Below are 24062 nucleotides of genomic sequence, written 5' to 3' on the forward strand. Positions count from 1 at the left end.
GGCCCTTCTTAGAAGACAAATCGGTATAGTTCACTTGCGGACTAAAACCACGCAATTAGTTAATTCCTTTCTTGTCTCATCTTCGCAATCACCTTCGACTGCCTTCTCCAGAACTCGACCAATCCTCGATAGCAAGTAACTCAAATGACCTCATTTGTTCCTTTATAATCCCTCGGCTCGGACCACGCAGAAAACACGGCCTCTATATTTGAAGTCTGTTTACCGAATCGTTGCCTAGAAACGGGTCTCTACGTCACAATACAACATTTTGGTTTAGAAGTCTGTGGGGACCTTTTTGGATGGTGTCAGCTTGTGGAATCGATTACCCTGGTTGAAAATAGCTTTTAATGGCGAGCTTCTGTCAATACAGTAATGGACTTTGCAAACAAACTCCGTGGCCTGTAGTCCGCAAGCGAACCATATCGACCGAGCGACCGCCGCTTGTCGGCGAAGTTCGTGCCGACTGTTGCGGATAGAGGTAGCCACGTGGTCAGCGCAACGTATCCCCACGGCCGGTAATCTCGGTTTCCTAGAGCGGAGCCGCTATTTCCTTGAAATAGCTCCTCAATTATCCTCACGAGGCTGAGCGGACCCCGTTCCAGACCCACTACTTCTCAGAAAATCTTGTAGCGCCGGGAAATGAACCCGGGGCTTCTGGATCTGTAGCCAGGAACTCTGGCCACTAGACCACAGAGGCGGTCTGTAATGAACTTTGGGGCTCCATACAAGAGAGAGGATTTCCCGCTTTTGAAGACAGGCCCTGCTCTATGGAGTTCGTAAACACATTTTGTTTAGCAATGGCTCCTGAGAGCATTGGCTTGTTGTGTACGACAGAGCAGAAAAATTATTGGATCTGCTGACTGTGACGTCCAAAATCACATGAGGCACGACGTAACGGATGATGGTATTTCCCCTCCCGTTTCTCAGAAAGAATAACCGGCGCCATCATCTGTCCCAAGAGGAATTTTGCAATGTAATGGAGCTCTCAATATGAAAGCACGAAATTAGATTTCACTTGGGAAACCGATCACAATTTTTGAAATTAAATTAAAAAATCCCGCACAGACAGAGAGAAAAGAAAATACATTGGCTATGGGTCCTGCGCCTATTACAATGCAATACGTAAACCTTTGTTGTATATATGGTTACACTGAACACATGAACAAGGGCTCTGGGTCTACGCATCACTTCCGGCCAGTCTGCTTATACTAATTTCTGTTTTGGAGGAGTGGGTTATTCTGTGACGCTTTGAAGATCGGGGCACGCGGTAGCGTAGTTGGTTGAGGCACTACGCTATAAGCCGGAAGGTCGCGGGATCGAATCCCGATGAGGTGGAGTTTTTCTCAATTTACATAATCCTTCCAGCCGCACTATGGCCCAGGGGTCGATGAAGCCTTTAACAGAAATGAGTACCAGGAATACTCTTGGGAGTAAAAGGTGGCCGGCGCGTAAGGCTCACAACCTCACCACCCTCTGTGAGCCGATTGTCTAGAAAATGTGGGAGCCTCGACGTCTCACAACCCTATGGGCCTCCACAGTCTGTTACAGGGATACCTTTACTTTACTTTCACTTACTTTACTTACAAGATCACAAGCTATTAGCGTTGAATGGTAGGATGATATGAACTGGAAAGGATCAGGAAGGAAACAGTCTTCGCCTAACTGTTCTACCATTCTGGTTATGTATGGAGTAACTGAGGAAAGCCATAGAACGCCTGTCAGGAAGGCCGGTGTACCGGTCGAGATACAATTACAACAGATAACAACAGCTCCTGAACATAAGTCTACAGCTCGGTATCGGGTAAACTGCCGCTGGTCCTCGCCAGCACATTCTTGGGAGCGAGTCCCACGGGACTCTGACCGACAGGAGAGCAAGATATTCCTATGGAACATGATTCCACATCACAGTACATCAGTCATATACTCAAGTTTCTTCGTGGTTTTCCTTTGACGTCTCGGCAACATTAGATTAACAACATGAGACCCTTAAGGTAAAATTTTGAAAGCCATGTCGAGGAAGAACAAGAATAATAAGAATAAGATGAAACAGTAGGAGGATTATGTAATAAAAAAAATGGTGCAAAGACATTGCATATACAGAGTGTCCCCAAGATTCCAGCCTGTCGCTATACTGACTCATAAGATATTGCAGTCACAGTGTGATGGCCAGTTCCCTTTCGGATGTGTCAATGACAGCATTCGCCTTTGCAATACGTACGTCAGAGCTCTCACTGAGCTACACTGATGCCTTCAGATCCTTCAATATCATCAATTCAATTTTTTTAGTGCTTTTAAAATGTTCATACTTCAAAGAGGTTAAGTATCAAAAGATATGTCACACACCGTATCTCTTTACATACATCAAATCCTAAACTTCTTTGTTATGTCACGTGTGTGTATTTGAATGACTGAATGACAGCATTATGGGGGTGGCGGGGGCGNTCAATACACGCATATATAAAAAGATCACACACAATCTCTTGTAGACGAAATAAAGCTACAAATATGCTAATTTTACAAAGACCTTTAAAAAGTTTTTTTAATAAAGGAGTATATAAAAAAAAGTGGGTGACAGTCAAAAATTATTTTAACGTTCAAAAAATCGTGTTATCTCAACAGTTCTTTTTGTTGCCCCCTCTCTAACCCCTTCAATTTTAGTTCCCCCCTCTCTCTTTCCTTTCACCCCTTTTCCTTCAACCCCCAAAACAAAAACCAGGCAAAAGAAATCTGACAGTAGCGACTGTTTTGGACAGGGCTGGATTGGATACTGAACACGCTCTGTAGCGCTCCCTCCGCTAACAAACAAACAGAGTGAGAGAGAGAGAAAAATGCGATCAGTTTTGCCAGGGGTTGGGGTGGGTTGCCATTGGAAAGAGGGGGAGGTATTGATTGTGACGTCACGCTTTTGTTAGTGGTAGTGTAACCCCGTCTGGTCTGGTCCATAAAGAGATAAGGGCCGTCGGACTGCCCAGTGGACCATGAAAATGGCTTCATGTGGAAACGGGTCGTCCGCAGATTATATGGCAAGGGTTTGAGTTCTGGGACGCAGAACCTTGGATAACCCTGTCAGATCTCTGAATCTATCATTCGCGGCCGCGCCATAGCTCAAGCGGTCTGTCGCTGGCTTCCCACCGCGGCGGCCAGGGTTCGATCCCGGGTCTGGTCAAGTAGGATTTGTGGTGGGCAAAGTGGCGCTGGGGCGGGTTTTCTCCGAGTACTTCGGTTTCCCCTGCCAATGTTCATTCCAACAAATTCTCCATCATAATCACCCGGGGCAGGTACAATAGGCCAATCAGTGGCCGACGTGCCGAGTGGACCCAGCTGGACTCCACCCCAAACTAAGCGAATCATTCGCGTCCACGTTAGCTCGGGGCATTAGTTGATAATGCAGCACCCTGCAACTGTAATTTAAATATGCAACAGATTGTTTGCTGTTTTCAGTTTCTAAAATGCTGGTAATAATGACAGTTCAGTTTACATACTGGTTCTAAAACTCCGGTCCGCGAACCCTGCGACAGACAAAATGTGTACGTGTTCACAGGAAATGGGAGTCGGGGTAGCTCAGTTGTTATAACGACTAGGCAATGGGCTGGACGACCGATTCCTGGTAGGGGCAACAGGTTTTCTCTTCTTCACAGCGTTCACGCCATTTCTGGGGCCCACCGAGACTCCTATAGGACAGGTAACATTCCGCCAGGGGTAAAGCGGCAGAGGCATGAAGCTTATCACTCCTATTTAGTGAAGAGGTTAAGAATAAGTGGAGCCATACTCCCACTCCCCATACGTCTTCACACCATAGTGCTTAATTAAATAATCACAGGAGCAACTCTGACATTATATTATAGTAGGTGGTCAGGTTCACGCCCAGGTCACTTTACCCCACAGGAAAAGCCCCCGGTTCTCACTGAACATATGACTGGGTGATTCTGAAAGCAGTCTTGACGCTGAGAAGAGAATAATCTCTTTCCGTTGCTGGGAATCGAACCACCCTCCCCAACCGTCCAACTCCTTGCCCGTCGCTATAGCAACTAATCTCTCCCACCTCCTATAAAGGTACTTAGGGCACAAAATCGTTATAGAACGAGGGTATTTACTGTAGCATGCAGACCCGTTGCTAAGTAATGACTCTGCAAACAATTGCCGTTGCTAGGTGATGGCCGCAACAAAGTCCTACGGATAACTGGGAAGCGTAACAGTTTTCTCAGTTTGCGTTGCTCCATTCAGTAACATGTGTTCAACTCAGGCTGATAACAATTCTTGGAAATCGCGGTTGCGTTGCGGTTGCCAGTTTCCTTGGTGAGCACTCGCCATTAATTCTGAAGCAACGGTTTGGTTTTCTAGGTGTTCGAAACTTTGAGTTTCCGTATCCATGAAAACCGTGTTGCATAATCACTTGGTTTCCAGGAACCAATCTCTCCATGGCAATGTGTTTACCCATCCGTTTCCTAGAAACGGCCCACATGTCACACTATATTCACCTGATCTACAGCAAGAGTTCTGAGCTCCGTGACGGCCCGCATACCCCTTGTGGCACCCGAAGGGGTGTTGTGGTTGCAGTCTCTAGTCGTCATTATCGTAACTGTCCAGCGGTGCTACACGGCCTTGCATCCAACAATGGCATGTTACTATCTTTTCTCTACGTCGGTAATTTTAACAACCAGGGTCCGGATTTTGATGACATGTCATCTTTTTTTCCTTGTATCCTATGCGATGCTCTTAAATATATAAATCTCGGATATGAGCTGCTGGTTACGGAAATGTAAATTTTATAGGTAATTTTTTGGACTTTTAAGGGTACTTCTTGTCATTTTTGGTCATTTTAGGGACTTTTTCTTCATATGTTTTCTGAAATGTGAATAACATGGAAGCGAAGTGTTCTTTCTTTTCTCCTTTAGGTCATTTTTTGAATACTTTCAGGTCATCAAAATCCGAGCCCTGCATATTACATTTCTGGGTCATATTTTAGGTAATTTTTCTGGATTTTTCGGTCATTTTTTAAATATTTTCAGGTCATCACAATCCGGGACTTGTTAATAACTAGACGCTACAGCGTCGAATGGTAGGATGACTGATTAATAATTTGGAAGGAAGTGTTTGTGGCCTAACTGGACGTATCATCCCGACATTTGTCTGTATGAGCTGAGAAAAAACCATGAAAATCACAAAAACCAGAACAGCCGGTGTACACGCTGAGATTCGAAGCCAGCATTTCTTGGATGCAAGTCTAGAACAGAGGTGCTTGTGTCGCATTAGGCAGAAGCTCCAGGAATAGGTTCAGAACCTCTGGCCTACAGCGATAGCCCTCCGCTAACCTGTCCGGAATTATAACACTATATTTACCGTGTCGTTAATAATAGCTCTACTTGAAATAGTGTCACATCGGCCCCAGCATATGGACATTTATAAATAAACGCATATGGAAGTAAAACATCTGTAATTGACGTAATAGGTTTTCTATATGTATCACTAGGTAGCAGCACAGTCAAACTTCATGACTTTTAACAGGCGAGCATGCGCACGTTCAGAGGCTGGTTTCAGTAGTCAAAATGGTGATCATGCTTGAGGAATGTACTACCGAAGAGTAGCGTTCTGTTGCGCGCTTTCTGTTGGCAAAAGTACTACTGATAAAGAAATGTTGACTGTTTACGGCGGGAACTGTTTGTCGCGTAAAGCGGTTCACAACTGGGTCAAAAAAAGCTGCAAATATCTCACTAATGACGAAGAGGGTGAAAGGCGGTGCGGAACTGGCTGACACAACAGTCAAAAAGCTTCTACGCTGCGGATTTCGATGCACTGGTAAAGCGATGGGACAAGTTTATCAATGTTTCTGGAGAACATGTGGAGTTATATGTAAGATTTGGGGTTTTCACGGCGGTGACTATGAAGTAAGCCGTCTTCTGGGATGTGTAGAAATTGTGTTAACCGACGTTTCGGAAGAACGTATCGCCTTCATCTTAAGGGTAGAAGACAAGAAGAAATCCGCGAGCGAACCAGCAGAGCAGGTGCAACAGACAGTCCAGACGTTTCCTCCGAAACGTCGATTAACACAATTTGTACACGGCGCCACATCCCACAATACGGCTTTCTTCATGTGGAGATATGTTTTTTCCAGGTTCGAATAGCACATGTTCTACGTTTTATTTCCATTTGTGGCTATTCACGGACTCTCTCTCGTATATGGGATGAGCCTAGAGTTGCCAGACTTATCACACCCACAACGGGCCTTTGCTTTTCACACCTCTCATTAAATAACGACGAATCAGAGACAGCTGTAATTGGGATAAAGTAATCAGCTCCTATCTTATCGATACTATTCTCACGTGATTTTTCGGGAATAAAATGAGCGTTGAAGAAAGTTGTCTTCTGGGTTTAGGCACCGTGTATTCTTNGCGTTGTTCGAACGAAGTTTTGAAAAAAAAGTTCATCTGTATTCATGTAAATTTAGGAAGAGGGCGAATGTCTCGACGCCAGGGGGGGCGGCAATTACATTCGTGACGTCCCCCGGCGGTATGATCAATTCCAGCAGAAACACGAAAACGTGATTCACAAATTCTAAATTGTCTTATCGTATTCAGATACGATGCCATAACCATTCAGGTTACGTACGCATTTGTGCCCCCCCCCCAACAAAGACAGAGAGGCAGATATACATAAACTGAGTTCGAATTACAGGCTTTTAACTTTGTGACTAACCAATTATAACAGACCAGCAAGAAACACGTGGTTTATTGCATCAACAAAAAACTTGACGTTCAAATTGTAATTGGGTCAATGATTAGACAAACATTTTCGGAAAAACGCAGAATTACACACATTAATGTCTACTCTAACGAAAAAAAAAAGTACAGCTATCCATGTAAGAGACCGTGAAGGCCCACAGGGTAGTGAGACGTAGAAGCTCCCACATTTTCTCTAGACAATCGCTTCACAGATGGCGGTGAGGTTGTCAGCCTTACGCGCCGGCCGCCTTTTACCCCCAGGAAGATTTCTGGTACTCATTTCTGTTAGAGGCTGAGTCGACCCCAGGACTGGAATGATTAGGTAAATTTAAAAAGAAATCCAGTGATCTCATCGGGAATCCAACTCGGGACCTTCCAGCTTGTAGAATATTGCGTCAACTAACTACGCTACCGTGTGCCCCAATCAATTAAGATTACCTGAATTTAATCACGCTTTTACAAACATGAATTTACACAGAACTTAAACGGCAGAAGAACCTTATGTGGGCAGTGACTGAAGGAGCAGTTTAGCGGAGAAAAAATACGTACGCTCCAAGCGCGAACATGAATACTGTCTGTTTATAGGTTAGGAGGGTTGCGTTTAGCGCCGTTACAAACATTAAAAATCAATCATCTAAGTGACAACACCTAATAATACAGAGCCTGTAAATTTAATTTTTATATTAAATTATAATAATGATAATTAGTAGCGTACTTAAAATAGCATAATTTTTCTACGCCAACAAATTGATAATAAAGTTAGGCTGTATGTTGAGGTGGGTCAGGGGAGGAGCATAGTCTAGCAAAATTCACTCATAAACCTCTTACTTACTCATGGAGCTGAACCCTTCTTGAAGAACCGCAAAATCTGCAGCTACTCAAGAATTTCCTTGCATTTTATGGAACACGAAGGTTCATTACCGTGTTCACAAGAGCCCTCCACTGGTCCCTATTCTAAGCCAGACTAATCCAATCCATATCATCCTATCTCTGTAAGATTAATTTTAATATTGCCCACACACATCTACGTCTTGGTCTTCCCTGGTCTCTTTCCTTCCGGCTTTCTCACCAATATCCTATATGCATTCCTCTTCTCCCCCATTCGTGCTACATTTTCTTCCCCATTCACCCTCCTTGACTTGATCATTCTGATTATACTTGGAGAAGTGTAAAAGTTATGAACTTATAAGCCTCTAGATACATTAAATCTATGTAAGATTTGAGGCTTTCATGGCGGTGACTATGAAGAAAGCAGTTTTCTGGGATTTGGCACCGTGTTTATGTGGTGTTAACCGACGTTTCGGAGGAACGTATCGCCTCCATCTTCAGGGTAGAAGAAAAATTTAAGAAATCTGAAAGCGAAGAGACCGTGAGAACCGGTAAAAGCAGACTGTATTGGAAATATACACAGCTATGTGTGGTCGGTTAACGTCGGTTAACACCACATATACACGGTGCCAAATCCCAGAAAACTGCTTTCTTCACATTAAATCTAGTTTCAAGAAAAAATATATTTTCTTGCCGAGAAGCGGTACGTGATCCATGTATTCCTGATTATGTACGAGTAATATAAAAATCCCCTCCTGCTTGTGTAATATGCCACCTACCCCCTCCCCCCGCTCAATTACTCCCCTTCCTCCTTTACGTTTGAGTACAAAGGGTATGATATAATCCAAGTCACGGCCTCTACACAATCTCAGCAAGCTTACATGATACATTTAACTAAAAAAGGCTTCAGTGTGGATTTCGCTACCAATTGAGATAAAAAATCATTAAATTTAATGGCTATGTAATTAAGAAATTTGCTGAAATACAGATTTTTTTCTTTTTTTGTTTTTAATTCGCTTAGTGCGGGGTGGAGTCCAACTTGGTCCACTCGGCACGGCGGCCACTGACTGGCCTATTGTAGCCTGTTCCTGGTGATTATGATGATGGAGAATTTGGTGGAATGAAAATTGGCAGGGGAAACCTAAGTACTCGGAGAACACCTGCCCCAGCGTCACTTTGTCCACCACAAATCCTACTTGACCAGGCTCGGGACTGAACCCGGGCCGCCGCGCTGGGAAGCCAGCGACTAACCGCTTGAGCTATGGCGCGGCCCGCTTAATAGGTTAGGGAGACGGAAAACTAAATTACAATTAGCAATCATGTTCCTCGTGTTCATTCTTAAGGACCCGAAAACAAGGCGACCGGTTTTTCCTACGAAGTATTTGAAGAAAAACTCGCTCTATATTCGGGCTAATGCGGTGACATTCTGGTGACAGAGTGGCCTGGCAGACACGTGACATTCACCGCGCTTATGCAGTTCGTGCAAAGAATGCCTGAACAGAGAGAGGACCTGTCGCATGTGAGCCGTTCCGTGTGTCAGGCGCACGCCGTACGCTACAAGTTTGCATCTCTTTCCTCAGTTGCACCGCTTCCTTATTTGCACTTTATCGCATGCTTAGCACACAGAACGCACAGCAAGTGACCACGTATGCGCAATGTATGTGCACCAAACCAAACGCCGTGTATTTAGTCCGCAAGCGAACTATACCGACCGAGCGACCGCCGCTTGTCGGCGAAGTTAGTACCAACTTTTGTGGATAGAGGGCGTTGCGTGGTCAGCGCAACGGATCCACACGGCCGTTAATCTCAGTTTTCTAGACCGGAGCCGCTACTTTTCCATTCAAGTAGCTCCTCAATTATCCTCATGAGTCTGAGTGGACACGGTTCCAGACCCACTACTTCTCAGAAAATCTGGTAGCGCCGGGAATCTAACACGGGAACTCTGACCATCTGACCACAGTATTTGCACCAACTATTATTATTATTATTATTATTATTATTATTATTGGGATGAGGTGAGACTAAGGCCCCTCGTACTACGGGCGCAAAAGGGGCGGATTATACCAGCCACGGATGACGAACAATTGGTGAAATTATTTTAGGTAGGGGAAAGCAAAATATTTGGACAAGCACCCGCCGTGGTGCCATTTTACCCAGCATAAATCCCATAAGGAACGCCATGGAATTGCACCTGGGCCTTCTTTTTTTTTTAATTCGCTTAGTGGGGCCTGGAGTTCAGCTGGGTCCACTCGGCACGGCGGCCACTGATTCGCCTATTGTAGCCTGCCCCGGTTGATTATGATGATGGAGAATTTGGTTGAATGAAGATTGGCAGGGGAAACCGAAGTACTCGGAGAAAACCCGCCCCAGCGCCACTCTGTCCACCACAAATCCCACTTGATTACACCCGGGATCGAACCCGGGCCACCGCCGTGGGAAGCCAGCCAGTAACCGCTTGAGCTATGGCGCGGCCTCCGTCTTGGCCTTGATGGTGAAAAACCGACGACGACTGTCCGTCTGAATTTCCATGGCGCACTCGATGCTTGTCACGGTTCCTACCCAAAACTGCAAAACACCGTGGCAATGCTGACGGTTAGAACTGCTTGACTCTCCGCACGGCCTGGCCAACATTCACCGAACTGATGCTGTCAGAATTTTAACCCACGGCCTTGAGTTCTTATCAACCGGGAAATTTAAAATGAGAAAGAAAAATAACGGACAGTAAAAAGAACGAGAAACGTACAGAAACAGAAATATGACCATTAAAGCAGAAACGATAAATACAGATAAAACTCAGTCTTACTAGGTTTCTGGATTGACCATCGTTCGGTATCCTAGAAACTAGAAAACACAACGTTTCGGAAACTGGATCTGTTTCCGTCCTCAGGTGGGGAAGGGGAAAACATACTCAGGTGGATCCCTTAGAAAGAGCTAACCTCCATCACAGGGCTAGGTCCTCATGTGAGAGGGAGACACCTACTCTGCTGGGTCCCTCAGAAAGAGCTAACCTCCATCACAGGGCTAGGTCCTCATGTGAGAGGGAGACACCTACTCTGCTGGGTCCCTCAGAAAGAGCTAACCTCCATCACAGGGCTAGGTCCTCATGTGAGAGGGAGACACCTACTCTGCTGGGTCCCTCAGAAAGAGCTAACCTCCATCACAGGGCTAGGTCCTCATGTGAGAGGGAGACACTCTGTTGGGTCCCTTAGAAAGAGCTAACCTCAGTCAACACGTTTCGAAAACTGTGTCTGTTTCCGTTCTCATGTGCGGGGTGAAGACACCTCACCTGAGGACCTGGCCCGGTGATTGCGGTTAGCTCTTTTTAACAGACTCAAACAGAGTATGTGTTCAGGACTGAATGGTAGCAAGCATTACCTGATTTCAACGTCCTCTTTAATTTCCTCCTGAATCAAATTCTGATTTGTTACTGTCGTTCCCAAGTATTTGAAGTGTGTCACATTTTCAAAAGATCTGTTAGCTGTCTTCATGTCATGATCTTGCCCTGCATTCTGGTGGCGAGAAGTTAAATGAACCATAAATAAAACATGCCATTCCATTTTGAATATTCTGGTCTGGTTATTAACAGATCGAGGCTGTGCAGTGTGTCTTAACACAGATAATTTTGCCCTCAGATGAAGAGGATGTTACGTAAGTAGCAGTCGGAGGGTAGGGGGTTGGGGGGGGAAAGCGGTATGGTTACATATGCACTTTGTGTGGACAGGTTGCCACACACACTGACCAATGCAGCCACAAATAATGTTTCCATTACGGAACTAGCTGCTGGAGGTCTGCCTACTGCAATGATGCAGGATCCTCTAAATGCATCCAATAACTCAAACATGCAGCACTGTTTAACTACGCACAGCGGGCGCGAATATGTACAGAGCCATGATTTTACTGCAGATGTGAACCTTTCAGAAAGTTTCGTTGAACTAAAGCCAACAGAAGATGAAAAATTCATAAAGAAATCGGTGAAAATATTGTGACACATATGCCCATTGCTAAGCAACGGTTCGGTAAACATATTAGCGAGGTTACGCTATCAAAAATAGCATATCAATTGCTAGGTAATGGACCAATAAACATGTATTCTTGACAACAGAGGTCGGTGTTTTCTGTGGGGTCCGTGACGAGGAATTACAAGAGGACCCAGTCAAGAGAACTGAAGGAGTACAACAGGAGTTCAGGTGGTACAAGGGAGTAAAAACAGTTCAGTTCAATCGGAAGATCATAGTGTGTCAGATAGCGATTTGTGAAGTGCTGTAAACAATAATTCGATGATAAAACCCAAAACCCATCTTATTAGTCACGGAAACACCAGATACGTGACAATATATTCATTGCTACATAAATATTGTAGTCCCACACTAATTCCATGAAACTGAGGCCTTCTTGGGAAACCGCCAGTCGCTCAGTTATTCAAGAATTTCCCTGCAATTTACAGAACCCGAGGGTTCATTACTGTGTTCACAGGAGCCCTCTACTTATCCCTATTCTGAGCCAGATCAACCAGCCTATACCACCTCATCCTATTTCTCTAAGATCCATCGTAGTGTTACCCTCCCGACTACGTCTTGGTCTTCTTAGTGGTCTCTTTCCTTCAGGCTTTCCTATCAAAACCCTATATGCATTCTTCTCTCCGTAAGTGCTACATGCCCTCCCCATCTTATACTCCTTCATTTGATCATTCTACTCGTAATTATAGCTGGGGAAGGGTACAAGTTATGAAGCTGCTCATTATGCAGTTTTCTCCAGCCTCCTGTCACTTCATCTCTCTTCGGTCCAAATATTCTCCTCAACACCCTATTCTCAAACACCCTCAGTCCATCTTATTTCTTTAATGTCACAGACCAGGTTTCCTATCCATACAAAACTACAGGTAAAAGTTGTATATACTTTAATTTTTCCGTTTTCAGACAGCACACGAGAAGACAAAAGATAACCTAAACTAATGGTTTCATTTAATATCTAAAACTAATAACTAACGGTCTCTTCGCTTGCGGATTTTCTTATTTTTCCTTCTACCCTCAAGATGGTGGCGATACGTTCCTCCGAAACGTCGGTTAACACCACATCTACACGGTGCCACATCCCAGAAGACTGCTTTCTTCATAGTCACCGCAGTGAAAACCTCAGTTCTTAATAGTAACTCATAACCATAGCACACATTCACGCACGCATTTTGTTTCCTTGGCACTACAGCCCCAGTGAGCCTAGGGCTACCTCCATGAACTTCTCCGTTCACTTCGGTTTTTCTAGATCTTACACATTCGGTAGGACTCCTTGGGCGGGTGGTCAGCTCGTCGCAAGGCCTCTACCTGTACACAAACATCCATTCTCTGACTGGGATTCGAACCCACGATCCTGGTTTCCAAGCGAGCGAAGACAGTACATGTCTTAGACCGCTCGGCTACCGTGACCGGCAATGTATAAGAATAATATATAAGAATTCAGTTCGCACCTCACAGGAAACAGATCCGAACCCACGATCCCGGCTTCCGAGCGAGCGAAGACAGTACATGCCTTAGACCGCTCGGCTACCGTGACCGGCACACGCACGCATATACTGAAGCATATTCCATTTATTGAAGGAAGGAAAGAGGGGCGGATAGAAGTGGGAAGAAGACGTAAGAAGATGCTGGATGACCTTGGGTACAGAAGAGGATACTGTCATTTGAAGGAGAATGCTCTAGATCGCATTAAGTGGAGGAATTGTTTTGGAAGAGACTGTGAACCTGTCGTCTGACATATTACTGATGATGATGATGATGATTCCATAACCCTTTTTTCTGACGTGCCACATGTTCTTACCAGAAACATTACTGATATTGAATTTAGGTTTACGATAACCGAAACAAAACTAACTAATCAATGGATTTTCGGGGTAATCAATATACCACGTTAATCCCTGCTTCTGTCAGTACGATTCCCCGTCCTTGTCTGTTTACCCCCCTCTTCCCACTCCTAAACTGGAGCAATCCCCACCACAAGTCTGCTTCTGTACAGTGTGGGCACATGAAAGGCTGTGGAAGCATTTGACACGAGCCGATTACAGTACGCAGGCATTCGGCGGGCAATTGCAGGGCTGTGATAGAGTGAGAGCGGGGGTGAGGAAGGTTGCCCTACCCCTACTACACCCCCTTCAATACTAACATGAGCCCACCTACCCAGCCAACACAACAAAACAGTTATGTACAAAGTCCCACACCGTTTGGCTCCCTGTGAAATGGTTGTAGAAACATGGAAACGGTTTCACATCAGTTACAAAATTGGAGGGGAGTTCTATAGGGGCCCATTCTGGGGGTAAAGTGCTTGTTTACCTCCAGGATTCAATTACCAGGCATCCGACCTCGTTTAACGATGTACTGTAATATTTGTAATCGATTATCAGAATCGATTTTGTCTTACTGGTCCATGAAGTAATTTGTTATTATGGCTAATGATGTTAATGGCTGAACGGTTTATCCCACTTGTTTACCGACGGGACAGTCCAATGCGAGTTACAGGGCGATCAAGAATATGTGACTGATACAGGAACCCTGAAAGTTGGTACTGTAGTGTACGAGGCTGCTTCAGGACTACAGCGCCGTGTTGTTCTGTCCACATATGTTTCTGAGGAATGTACTGCTTCCATCTTCAGGATCGAAGAATAAGCTAAGAAAAACGGGTCTTGTCAAGTGGGATTTGTGGTGGATAAAGTGGCGATGGGGGAGGTTTTCTCCGAGTACTTTGGTTTCCCCTGTCCATCTTCCTTCCACCAAATTTTCCATCATCATAATCACCCGGGGCAGGTACAATAGGCCAATCAGTGGCCGCCGTGCCGAGTGGACCCAGTTGGACTCCACCCCCCACTATGAGAATTAAAAAAAAAAGAGCTAAGCAAAAGAAAAGTGAGGTAAGGAGGCTTCTACTGCCCCACACCATGTTGTAACGTTTCAAACTAGACACCAAGATAATCCAATTCCCACCAGATTTATTTGTGTTGTGGTCCCTTCAAGCATAAACAGGGCCGGTGTGACAGCAAGAACGGAGCTCAGGCGGTTAGTTGCTGGCTTCCCCACCGCGCCGGACCGGGTTCGAGCCTGGGTCTGGTCATGTGGGATTTATGGTGAAGCAGGTTTTCTCCGAGTACTACGGTTTCCCTTGCTAATCTTTCTTCCACCGACTGCTCCACATTCATCATCATCATCATCATCTATCATCTGGGGCTGGTATGACAGGCCAGTAGTGGCCGCAGTACCAAGTGGACTCAGTCTCAGCCCCTAAGAATAATAATAAAACAGTTCATCTGGAGGTAAGGAGACCGGGGCGTGAAGCTGGCCACTCACTTCAAACTAGTGCCAAGGTCAAGCATGGTGGAACTATACCTCTAGTACCCCTTAGGTCTTCATGGTTTGGTGCTTGATTAGTTAAGCATAGGGGCAAGTTTCACTTCACCTACTACAAAATCAAATTTTTAGAAGATTTAAAGTATTTTGGACTTGTCAGCTTTGAGCTTGTTAGAATGGCCATATTTAAATTGTAAGGTAAAGGTAAATCTGTCCCTGTGCTCAATTAATTAAGCAGTACGCCATGAAGGTGTATGGGGGAGTGGATGTATAGATCCGAATTTTCTTGACCTCGGCACTAGCTTGAGGTGAGTAGTCAGCTTCACACAGCGGCCGCTTTACCCCCGGGGAAAGAGTCCAGTACCCATTGTATAGGTCAGATGGGCCCCAGAGCCAGTGTGGACGACGTGAAGAAGAGAAAATTCTTCACCCTACAGGGACTCGAACTTCGACCCCTCGTCCAGCCCGTAGCCAGTTGCTATACCGACTGAGCTATCCCGACTCAACTAATTTCCACTGTTAGATTCTTAATGATGAGGTGAATTTCTGCACACAATTTTGTACATTACCCATTAACATAATTATCTTTACTTATCATCAGGGCCCGGATTTTAATGACCTGAAAATATTTAAAAATTGACCTATAAAATGACCTAAAAAATTCAGAAAAATGACCTACAATATGACCCAAAAGTGTAATATCCAGGGCCCCGATTTTGATGACTTGAAATATTCAAAAAAATGACCGAAAAAATCCAGAAAAATGACCTAAAGGAGAAAAGAAAGAACAATTCGGTTCCATGTTATTCACATTTCAGAAAACATATGAAGAAAAATTCCCTAAAATGGCCAATAATGACAAGAAATACCCTTAAAGGTCCAAAAATTACCCCCAAAATGAAAAAATGACCTTAAACCTAAAAATGTCAAAAAAACTACCTACAAAATTTACATTTCTGTAATCAGCAGCTCATATCCGAGATTTATATATTTAAGAGCAACGCAGAGGATACAACGAAGAAAAATGACATGTCATCAAATTGCGGGCCCTGCTTATCATGTACCGATACTTGGTGCAACCACCAGCACGTCAGTTTGACTGCAGTGTGTGAGACGCACTGGAGACTGGCAGGTTGCGGAGCACAGGGGGTTCGCTCCATTCGAACCACTACCTGCTACAGGAGATAACAGAATCATATTCTCGTCTGGCATTACTACAGTGCCATTCAAATTTAAATACTAACCACACCTGCGGCAAGTTTACGTGCACGCGGGAACTAACTGGCCAACAGGTCCTTCGGCCGCGCCATAGCTCAAGCGCTTAGTCGCTGGCTTCCCACAGCGGCGGCCCGGGTTCGATCCCGGGTCTGGTCAAGTGGGATTTGTGGTGGACAAAGTGGCGCTGGGGCAGGTTTTCTCAGAGTACTTCGGTTTCCTCTGCCAATCTTCATTCCAACAATTGCTCCACAATCACCCTCAGCTATCATCTGGGGCTGGTACAACAGGCCAGAAGTGGCCGCAGTACAAGGGACTTAGTCCCACCCCACTAGCAATAAAAAGAAAACACATCCTTAATGTTACCTGAATAATTAAAAGTAAGTAAAGCTATCCCTGTAACAGGCAGTGGAGGCCCATAGGGTTGTGAGACGTCGAGGCTCCCACATTTTCTCTACACAATCGACTTATTGATGGTTGTGAGGCTGTTAACCTTGCGCGCCGGCCGCCCTTTACCTCCAGGAAGATTCCTGGTGCGTCGACCCCAGGGTCATACAATCACTGAAATTGTTCAGTAAAGGTAACGTAGAGTTATTCTAGTGCCTAATTAATCAAACACTGCGTCATTAATACATATTAATGTATAGATCAACGTATTCTTGACCTCGGCATTAGACACAGGTGAGTGGTCAGCTTCACGTCCCGTCCGCTTTACCGACGGTTTGCCACTGGATAGGAGGTTGTGCGGGCCCCAGAACCGGTCTGGACGACGTGGAGAGAAGAAAAATCCTGCCACTATCGGGACTCGAACACTGACCTCTCAGTCGTCCAGCCCATAGCCAGTCACTATACCGCGATTGTTTGAGGGGAATATTTGGACCTAAGAGAGATGAAGTGACAGGAGGTTGGAGAAAACTGCATAATGAGGAGCTTCATAACTTGTACTCTTCTCCAAGTATAATTAGAATGATCAAGTTAAGGGTGACGAGATGGGTAGGGCATGTAGCATGTAAGGAATAAGGCGGAATGTACAAAGGGTCTGGTGGGAAAGACAGAAGGGAAGAGACCACTATGACGACATTGGTGCTAGAATAAAAATATACTAAATCTTGCAGAAATACGATGGGATGATATAGACTGGATTAATCTGGCTCAAGACAGGGACCAGTGGCAGGTGAACACGGTACTGAACCTTCGAGTTCCATAAAATTCTTGGAAACTGTTGCGTAACTGAGCGACTGGTGGCTTTTCAAAAAGGGTTCAGCTCCATCAGCTCTAAAATGAGAGGAAATTTTGACTACATGAGTGACCATGAGCTTTTCAAATAGGCCTCTGCTGTACCGAGTTAGCTAGCTATTTACACAGATATTAACACGGCGACTTTCTTGAAGTACGGAAGGTTGAAGAACTTACTATTTATATCGTTTCTGAGAGCATGTGGTACCATATGGTACCATGGATGCATATCTTCCCTTCCGAACCCACGATACTTCTGAGGTGTTTACGCTAATCTTTGGGGGAAAAAGAAACAGCTCCTGTTATCAAAGCACCGACGAATTGACAAAAATTAATACTGAGTGACTAGCACACAGCTTAAATCTTGCCGTAGCAGAACCACAAACCTGAACACTGCTAATACCAAAGCCCACCCTGGGCACGAATCTGAGTCATTTCTATCCGCCTCCCATCCCCTCAATTTATTTTAACAAGATTTACCCAGTAATTTTATTTCCGGTTTCACAAAATATTTCATTAACATCTTGTAAGCTCTGTCTACACGCAAAAAAAAAAAGTAAAGCTATCCCTGTACCAGGCCGTGAAGGCCCATAGGGTTGTGAGACGTTGAGAGTCCCACATTATCTAGACAATCGGCTCAAAGATGGCGGTAAGGTTGTCAGCCTTACGCGCCGGCCGCACTTTACTCCCCAGGAAAATTATTTAGTACACCCTATATTTACTGGATTAACTCCGTATACGACAGAGTTCCTTGTTATATACTCACACATAATGGCGGAGCACATATTTAAACTTGTCATGTCAACAGAACATAAAGAAAAAGAACTTATAAACAGTTACATGTAAATATGTTTTTATGAGACTGTGGATGAAAGGGGCAAGAACGGGTCAACAAGTGACCCAACTCCCTGGTGCTACATGATGATAACGATACAGAATATATTTTCTGGGCGTATTCCAGATTAAGGCGTTCCCTCAAGTGGCCTCCGTAGTCTAGGGGTAACGTTCCCACCTCATGACTCAAGGTACGCGGAGGTCGTGGAATTTTTAAGGGCGGAAAAATTCAGGGAACAAGTCCTCCGGGAGGGACTTTAAGCCGTGTGTCCCGTGTCTTAGATTTACTGCATGTAAAACATCCTCATGTCTCTAGGAGACCTATGAGCAAAATTAGGCAAAAGTTTCCCGCCCAAGTAGTTTCCAATTCCTCTGGTAGATGGGGAAGTATCGGGGACCACTGCCAGAGAGGTGGCCGACCTCGCTGGAAGGATGGGGCTGATAGCGAGCACCAGTACTGGAAGGGCATGGCGACTGGTAGAATATCAAAGGGGGACGTACAATAGACTATTAGTCGCGGTTCATGGGGAAACCCACCCCCTCTAATAATAATAATAATAATAATAATAATAATAATAAAGGCGTTCCCTCTGTCATCAGAACATGGCATTCAGTTATGCTAGGCCTGTGCGATTATAAACAAAGTTGTGGACAGCCCACAAGGGGTGGTCCTTCCGCTTGGGAAATTAGCACAGGGCTTCACTATAAACTGCTCCATGTTAAGAAAGTTCCACGAGTGGCTCTGAAATGGACTGAGTATTTGAAAATGATATGATAGTATCCTTTTTAAGTTTGAATTTCTTACGAACATATAAGAATTCAGTTCGTACCTCACAGAAAACACATGTCACAGCTCCAAAGCCCAACCGGTTAATGCTGTTTAGGGAAACAGTCGCTGTTTACTGTGGGAACCATACGGAACACATAAATACACTGTGTGGGCAGAATGCAGAGATTTAGTATGTTAAAGGTTAAAGCAAGTGGTACATATAGTGACCACTGGATTCTAAAAGCTTAAGATCCGGATGAGGATCTTTCCGGTTCTGGTACCATTAAGTTAGTTGCAATGTTCGGCAAACACTGAACGTAAATTTACATGGACAATTTATCAGTCTATATTATATTGGCAGCCTGATTAAGTTTCTATACAAACAAACGGTATTTCATACACAAGGGAAAACGAGTCACTGTGTGCAGAATTATGCTTTCACGAACTCTGAAGCGTTTATACACCGCTGATTACAGGGGCCGCGCGGTCTAAGGCGTGTACTGTCTTCGCTCGCTCGGAAGCCGGGATCGTGGGTTCGGATCTGTTTCCTGTGAGGTGCGAACTGAATTCTTATATATTATTCTTATACACTGCCGGTCACAGTAGCCGAGCGGTCTAAGGCATGAACTGTCTTCGCTCGCTCGGAAGCCGGGACCGTGGGTTAAGATCTGTTTCCTGTGAGGTACGGACTGAATTCTTATATATTATTCTTATACATTGCCGGTCACAGTAGCCGCGCGGTCTAAGGCATGAACTGTCTTTGCTCGCTCGGAAGCCGGGATCCTGGGTTCGGATCTGTTTCCTGTGAGGTACGGACTGAATTCTTATAGTACACTGCCGGTCACAGTAGCCGAGCGGTCTAAGGCATGAACTGTCTTCGCTCCCTCGAACGCTGTGGGAGAGTGGGTTCGAATCCCAATGAAGGCATGGATGTCTGTGTGTGCGTTTATTCTGTTTGTGTTGTCATGTGTGTAGGTTGATGACTTGCCACGGGCTGATCCCCCGTCCAAGGAGTCCCACCGACTGTGTACAGGATTAAGAAACCGAAAAAGCGGCCAAGGTCCAACAAAAGGACTTCTGACAGACACGACACAGTCCTTACTGTACGAATATTCGGATTACGAAATTTCGCCCATTGGAACTTCTACAATGACAAGTATGCCCTCTTGGCTTGGTTTGTCTTCCGAACGTGAAATCGTTCATGCGGATTTCCCTACCGAACAAAAACGGAACCAAATGAACTAGACGTCGCCCAGTCAATTAGCATTGCACTCCGCCTACATTGGTACGAATCATATCTGTTCTGATTTGTTAAGGGAGACGCAGTATGTTTTCTGTGAGGTAGGATGTAGCTTCTCAGACGAACTGCAGTTTTCATATCGTTTATGTAACTTGGGGATCCATGCTGACGCGAAGCCTGAACTTCGAACTCGTAGGCGCAAGTGCAGGGCGGAAATGAACATGCCATGTGTTGTTTCAGTGTTGCTGTGTCACGTGTCTTTAATACAACGCGCATGCGCCCTAAAGGCAAACGGCATTATCCTGTAAATTCGTTCTAGGATGAGTACTTCATGTTCCGAAGAGCATTGCCCTCAAATATTAAGTCGTTACGACTATATTCACTTCTTGGTCTTAACGTCGTTGGGAGGCCGCGCCATAGCTCGAGCGGTTAGTCGCTGGCTTCCCACAGCGGCGGCTCGGGTTCGATCCCGGGTCTGGTCAAGTGGGATTTGTGGTGGACAAAGTGGCGCTGGGGCAGGTTTTCTCCGAGTACTTCGGTTTCCCCTGCCAATCTTCATTCCACCAACTGCTCCACAATCACCCTCACCTATCATCTGGGGCTGGTACAATAGGCCAGAAGTGGCCGCAGTACAAGGGACTTAGTCCCACCCCACTAGCAATAAAAAAAATAACGTCGTTGGAAAGAATTCGTAATGCGAGTCGCTATTTCTCTTAGGCATAATGTTATATATTTTGGGGTTATGTTACCCAACGACCAAACAGGATAGAAGTCACCAATTTTATTGCCCGAAACGAAAAATATAGGCATCAGATCAGTTTTGGATTATGCCTCTGTGGTCTAGTGGTCAGAGTTCCTGGCTACAGATTAAGAGGTTCCGGGTTCGATTCCCGGCGGCGCTACCATATTTTCTGAGAAGTAGTGGGTCTGGAACGGGCTCTACTCAGCCTCGTGATGATAATTCAGGAGCCGTTTCAATGAAATAGCGGCTCCGGTCTAGAAAACCGAAATTAACAAGCGTGGGGATCCGTTGCGCTGACCACGCAAAAGTTGGCACTAACTTCGCCGACAAGCGGCGGTCGCTCGGTCGGTATAGTTCGCTTGCGGACTAAAGCCACGGAGATTGTTTTGTTTGTTTAACAGACAAATGGACAGAAGCAGTACTTTTTGACGTCACGGTTACACACCAAAGTGTTAACTTATTCAGAGTAACCGTTGTTGATTTTTCATGATCGAGATATCTCGTTCATAGCACTGAAATGCTTGAATATAGCATGAACAAGCATCTTACCTGATGTTAGAGATGCACTGTGCGCTGGGGGAGGCTCTGGAGGTGCTGGGACCAATTTTGACTTCACGTCCGACATGGTGGCATGCCCACAGAACTTGTGTGGCCAACAAGAAGGGGACAGATCACTGAATGGGCACGAAATGTTTGCGACGGCAACTTTTAAATATTGTAGACAAGATAATGATTTCGGATTTCACTGTAGATGCACGCACTTGTTGCTTTAATTCATTATTTTAAATTATAAAATTCTGACATTTTCAACACTACCTTTTTTTTTATTATTTGTTCACTTTTAAGTATGGCAGTTCCATTACGGTGTTCAAATTACAAGTTTGTTGTTAGTACTCGCGTGGAAAAGTTTCACATATGTGAAATTTTAAATACACGCGATTTCACAATTAACGGACTTCAAATTCTTTTTTTTTTTTGCACTTGATTTATCACTTGACACACGATAGTACGGTAGCCATGCAGCGATTACGAACTTGTCACTGTTGACCTACGAATTAAGTCATCCAAGTTATCACTTCTAAAATATGACAATTTCTTTAACAAGTCGCTGCACTTTTTAGGGGGGGGGGGAACACGGATATATTACGAAGCGATTCACTGAAATTCGCTCTCACTGTTGCACATCACATCGCCATGGAAACGGTTATCACTTTCACCATCATTTTTACTGTTTGCTTGCGTTGTCACTTCAACTGTTCTCCATATCAAGGTCATTGCCGTAGTAGATTATAAATACTGTTGCTGTCAAATACTTTTTGCGTGGTTGACAACAGTAAAAGCACAGCTTGCGATAATATAAACACAGATGTTATTAAAAGCGTACGAAAAATAACTTGGAACTGCAATTTTAACTTACATGAAACGTTTTAAATATTCACCTAACCTCATTTAACCACGCGGAGGTCATACTTTAAAATATTAATACTGTAATTTACGAACTTACACTTACACGTAAAACTCTGAAGAATTAAACAGTAATAAATTATTATTACCCTATTACATACATTTTTGAAAATGTAACTTAGCTTCAACTTGTTTTTAATATTTTTATGTTCATACGCAGTCTCTAACAATTTCACTTCTTGGGGGGATGAGGTTTCTCCCCTTAGTATAGGGGATGACCAAATCAATACTAGGCCCGGGGTGAAATGAGTCACTGGTGCAGACACTAGGGGGAAGAAGGGAAGTTGTATATAAGTCTGTGCTCCTGGTTGTATATTCAACTTCAGTGACACACTGACATAATTATCTAAAGAGGGATAACTTCTTAATGACACACAGGCTTGTGTCAACGTTGAAACTACTTAATTACGAATGTCACTTCCTCAACATTCAATGTCACAGTTACTTAACCTGTAATGCCTTTCTTAACATACTTAGAATGACTGGGGAGGTGGGGAATTTGTTCTAAGAAGCACCTTTGTAAATATTATTATGTTATCACAACACAACTTCAAATACGAACCTCTGTGTATCGCATTTTCACATTAAAAATACATGGGAGTAAAGACAGTAAGCGAGAGACAGTACAAGAAAAGATGTCTTTATCAGTTGACAACGAATTTTGATCTAACGCGGAATCTTACTCGAGTGATAAGATAGTTCAATAATGGCTTCTCTTTCCCGCTCTTTGCTAGCCCAGTGCTTGCAGGGAACTGCTGGAGAGACACACACTGTGGTGAGACATGCATGCGAGCAGTAGCAGGAGGCAGGACGGCGGGAAAACACTTGACTCCCGAGCAAAGACTTAGCCCACCAAAGATCATCGTAACTAGGAAGATAAAATACTTTCTTACGTTGCACAATGTACATGCAACACATCTTCAGTAGCGAATGAATGATTTTTAAAAATAAGAAATGTTTTGTAACTAACATTCATTTATGTCTAAAGCATAAAAAGCTTCGTAAGGAAACCTAACCTCACAACATGAAATGTTAAGGGCACAGGAAGCAAACACTGAGGATGCCAGTAAATAAATCATTATCTTTAATTAATTAAGCCCTGCGCCATGAATATGTATGGCGGAGTGGAGGTATAGCTCCACCGTTCCTAACCTCGGATCGAGATGGAGGTGAGCGGCCAGCTTCACGCCCCTGTCGAATTGCTCCATGGGAATCAGTCCCCGGTATCCATTGGGTAGGAGATTGCGCGGGAGTGACAGCCGATATGGACGTTATGGAGAATAAAAAAAATAATCTTGCTCCTGCTGGGATCGAACCCAGAATCCTCGACCGTTCAGCCCGTAGCGTAGTCACTATACCGACTGAGCTATCCCATTATATATTATTTCCTGGTGTTATCGGTAGTTCAGAATATATGTATATAACGTTTAGCGGTAGGTTGACTGAGGAAAGACTCGGAAGCCTCAAGATGAATATTAAAACGATGAAAAGTCTCGACCAGGGGAGTCGATATCTCAGCCGAGATTTGAACCGGGCATCTCCCGAACCAAGACAGATGCGTTATCGCTTAAACTTGTCCTGCATATTCCAAGTGGGGTCACAGCATTTTTTAATTTACCTAATCCTTCCAGCCGCACTGTGGCTCTGGGGTCGACTCAGCCTCTAACAGAAATGAGTACCAGGAATC

At 44.5% G+C, this 24062-nt stretch overlaps 1 protein-coding gene across 4 annotated transcripts in view; it reads right to left on the reverse strand.

Annotated features, from left to right (window-relative positions):
* LOC111864377 (protein winged eye) overlaps nucleotides 1-24062 on the reverse strand; it is a 425251-nt gene that overhangs the window by 400083 nt on the left and 1106 nt on the right. For 3 of the 4 annotated variants that reach the window (XM_033751481.1, XM_033751482.1, XM_023851592.2), the window contains exon 2: nucleotides 21461-22256. The exons of the other annotated variant lie outside the window; for it this stretch is intronic. In XM_033751481.1, the coding sequence (XP_033607372.1) occupies nucleotides 21461-21536 (76 nt within the window). In that variant the 5' untranslated portion in view covers nucleotides 21537-22256. The remainder of the gene's footprint in view (nucleotides 1-21460; nucleotides 22257-24062) is intronic. 4 annotated transcript variants of the gene reach the window in all.

This window comes from Cryptotermes secundus, unplaced genomic scaffold (assembly GCF_002891405.2).
Source record: "Cryptotermes secundus unplaced genomic scaffold, Csec_1.0 scaffold83, whole genome shotgun sequence".
Lineage (NCBI taxonomy): Eukaryota > Metazoa > Arthropoda > Insecta > Blattodea > Kalotermitidae > Cryptotermes > Cryptotermes secundus.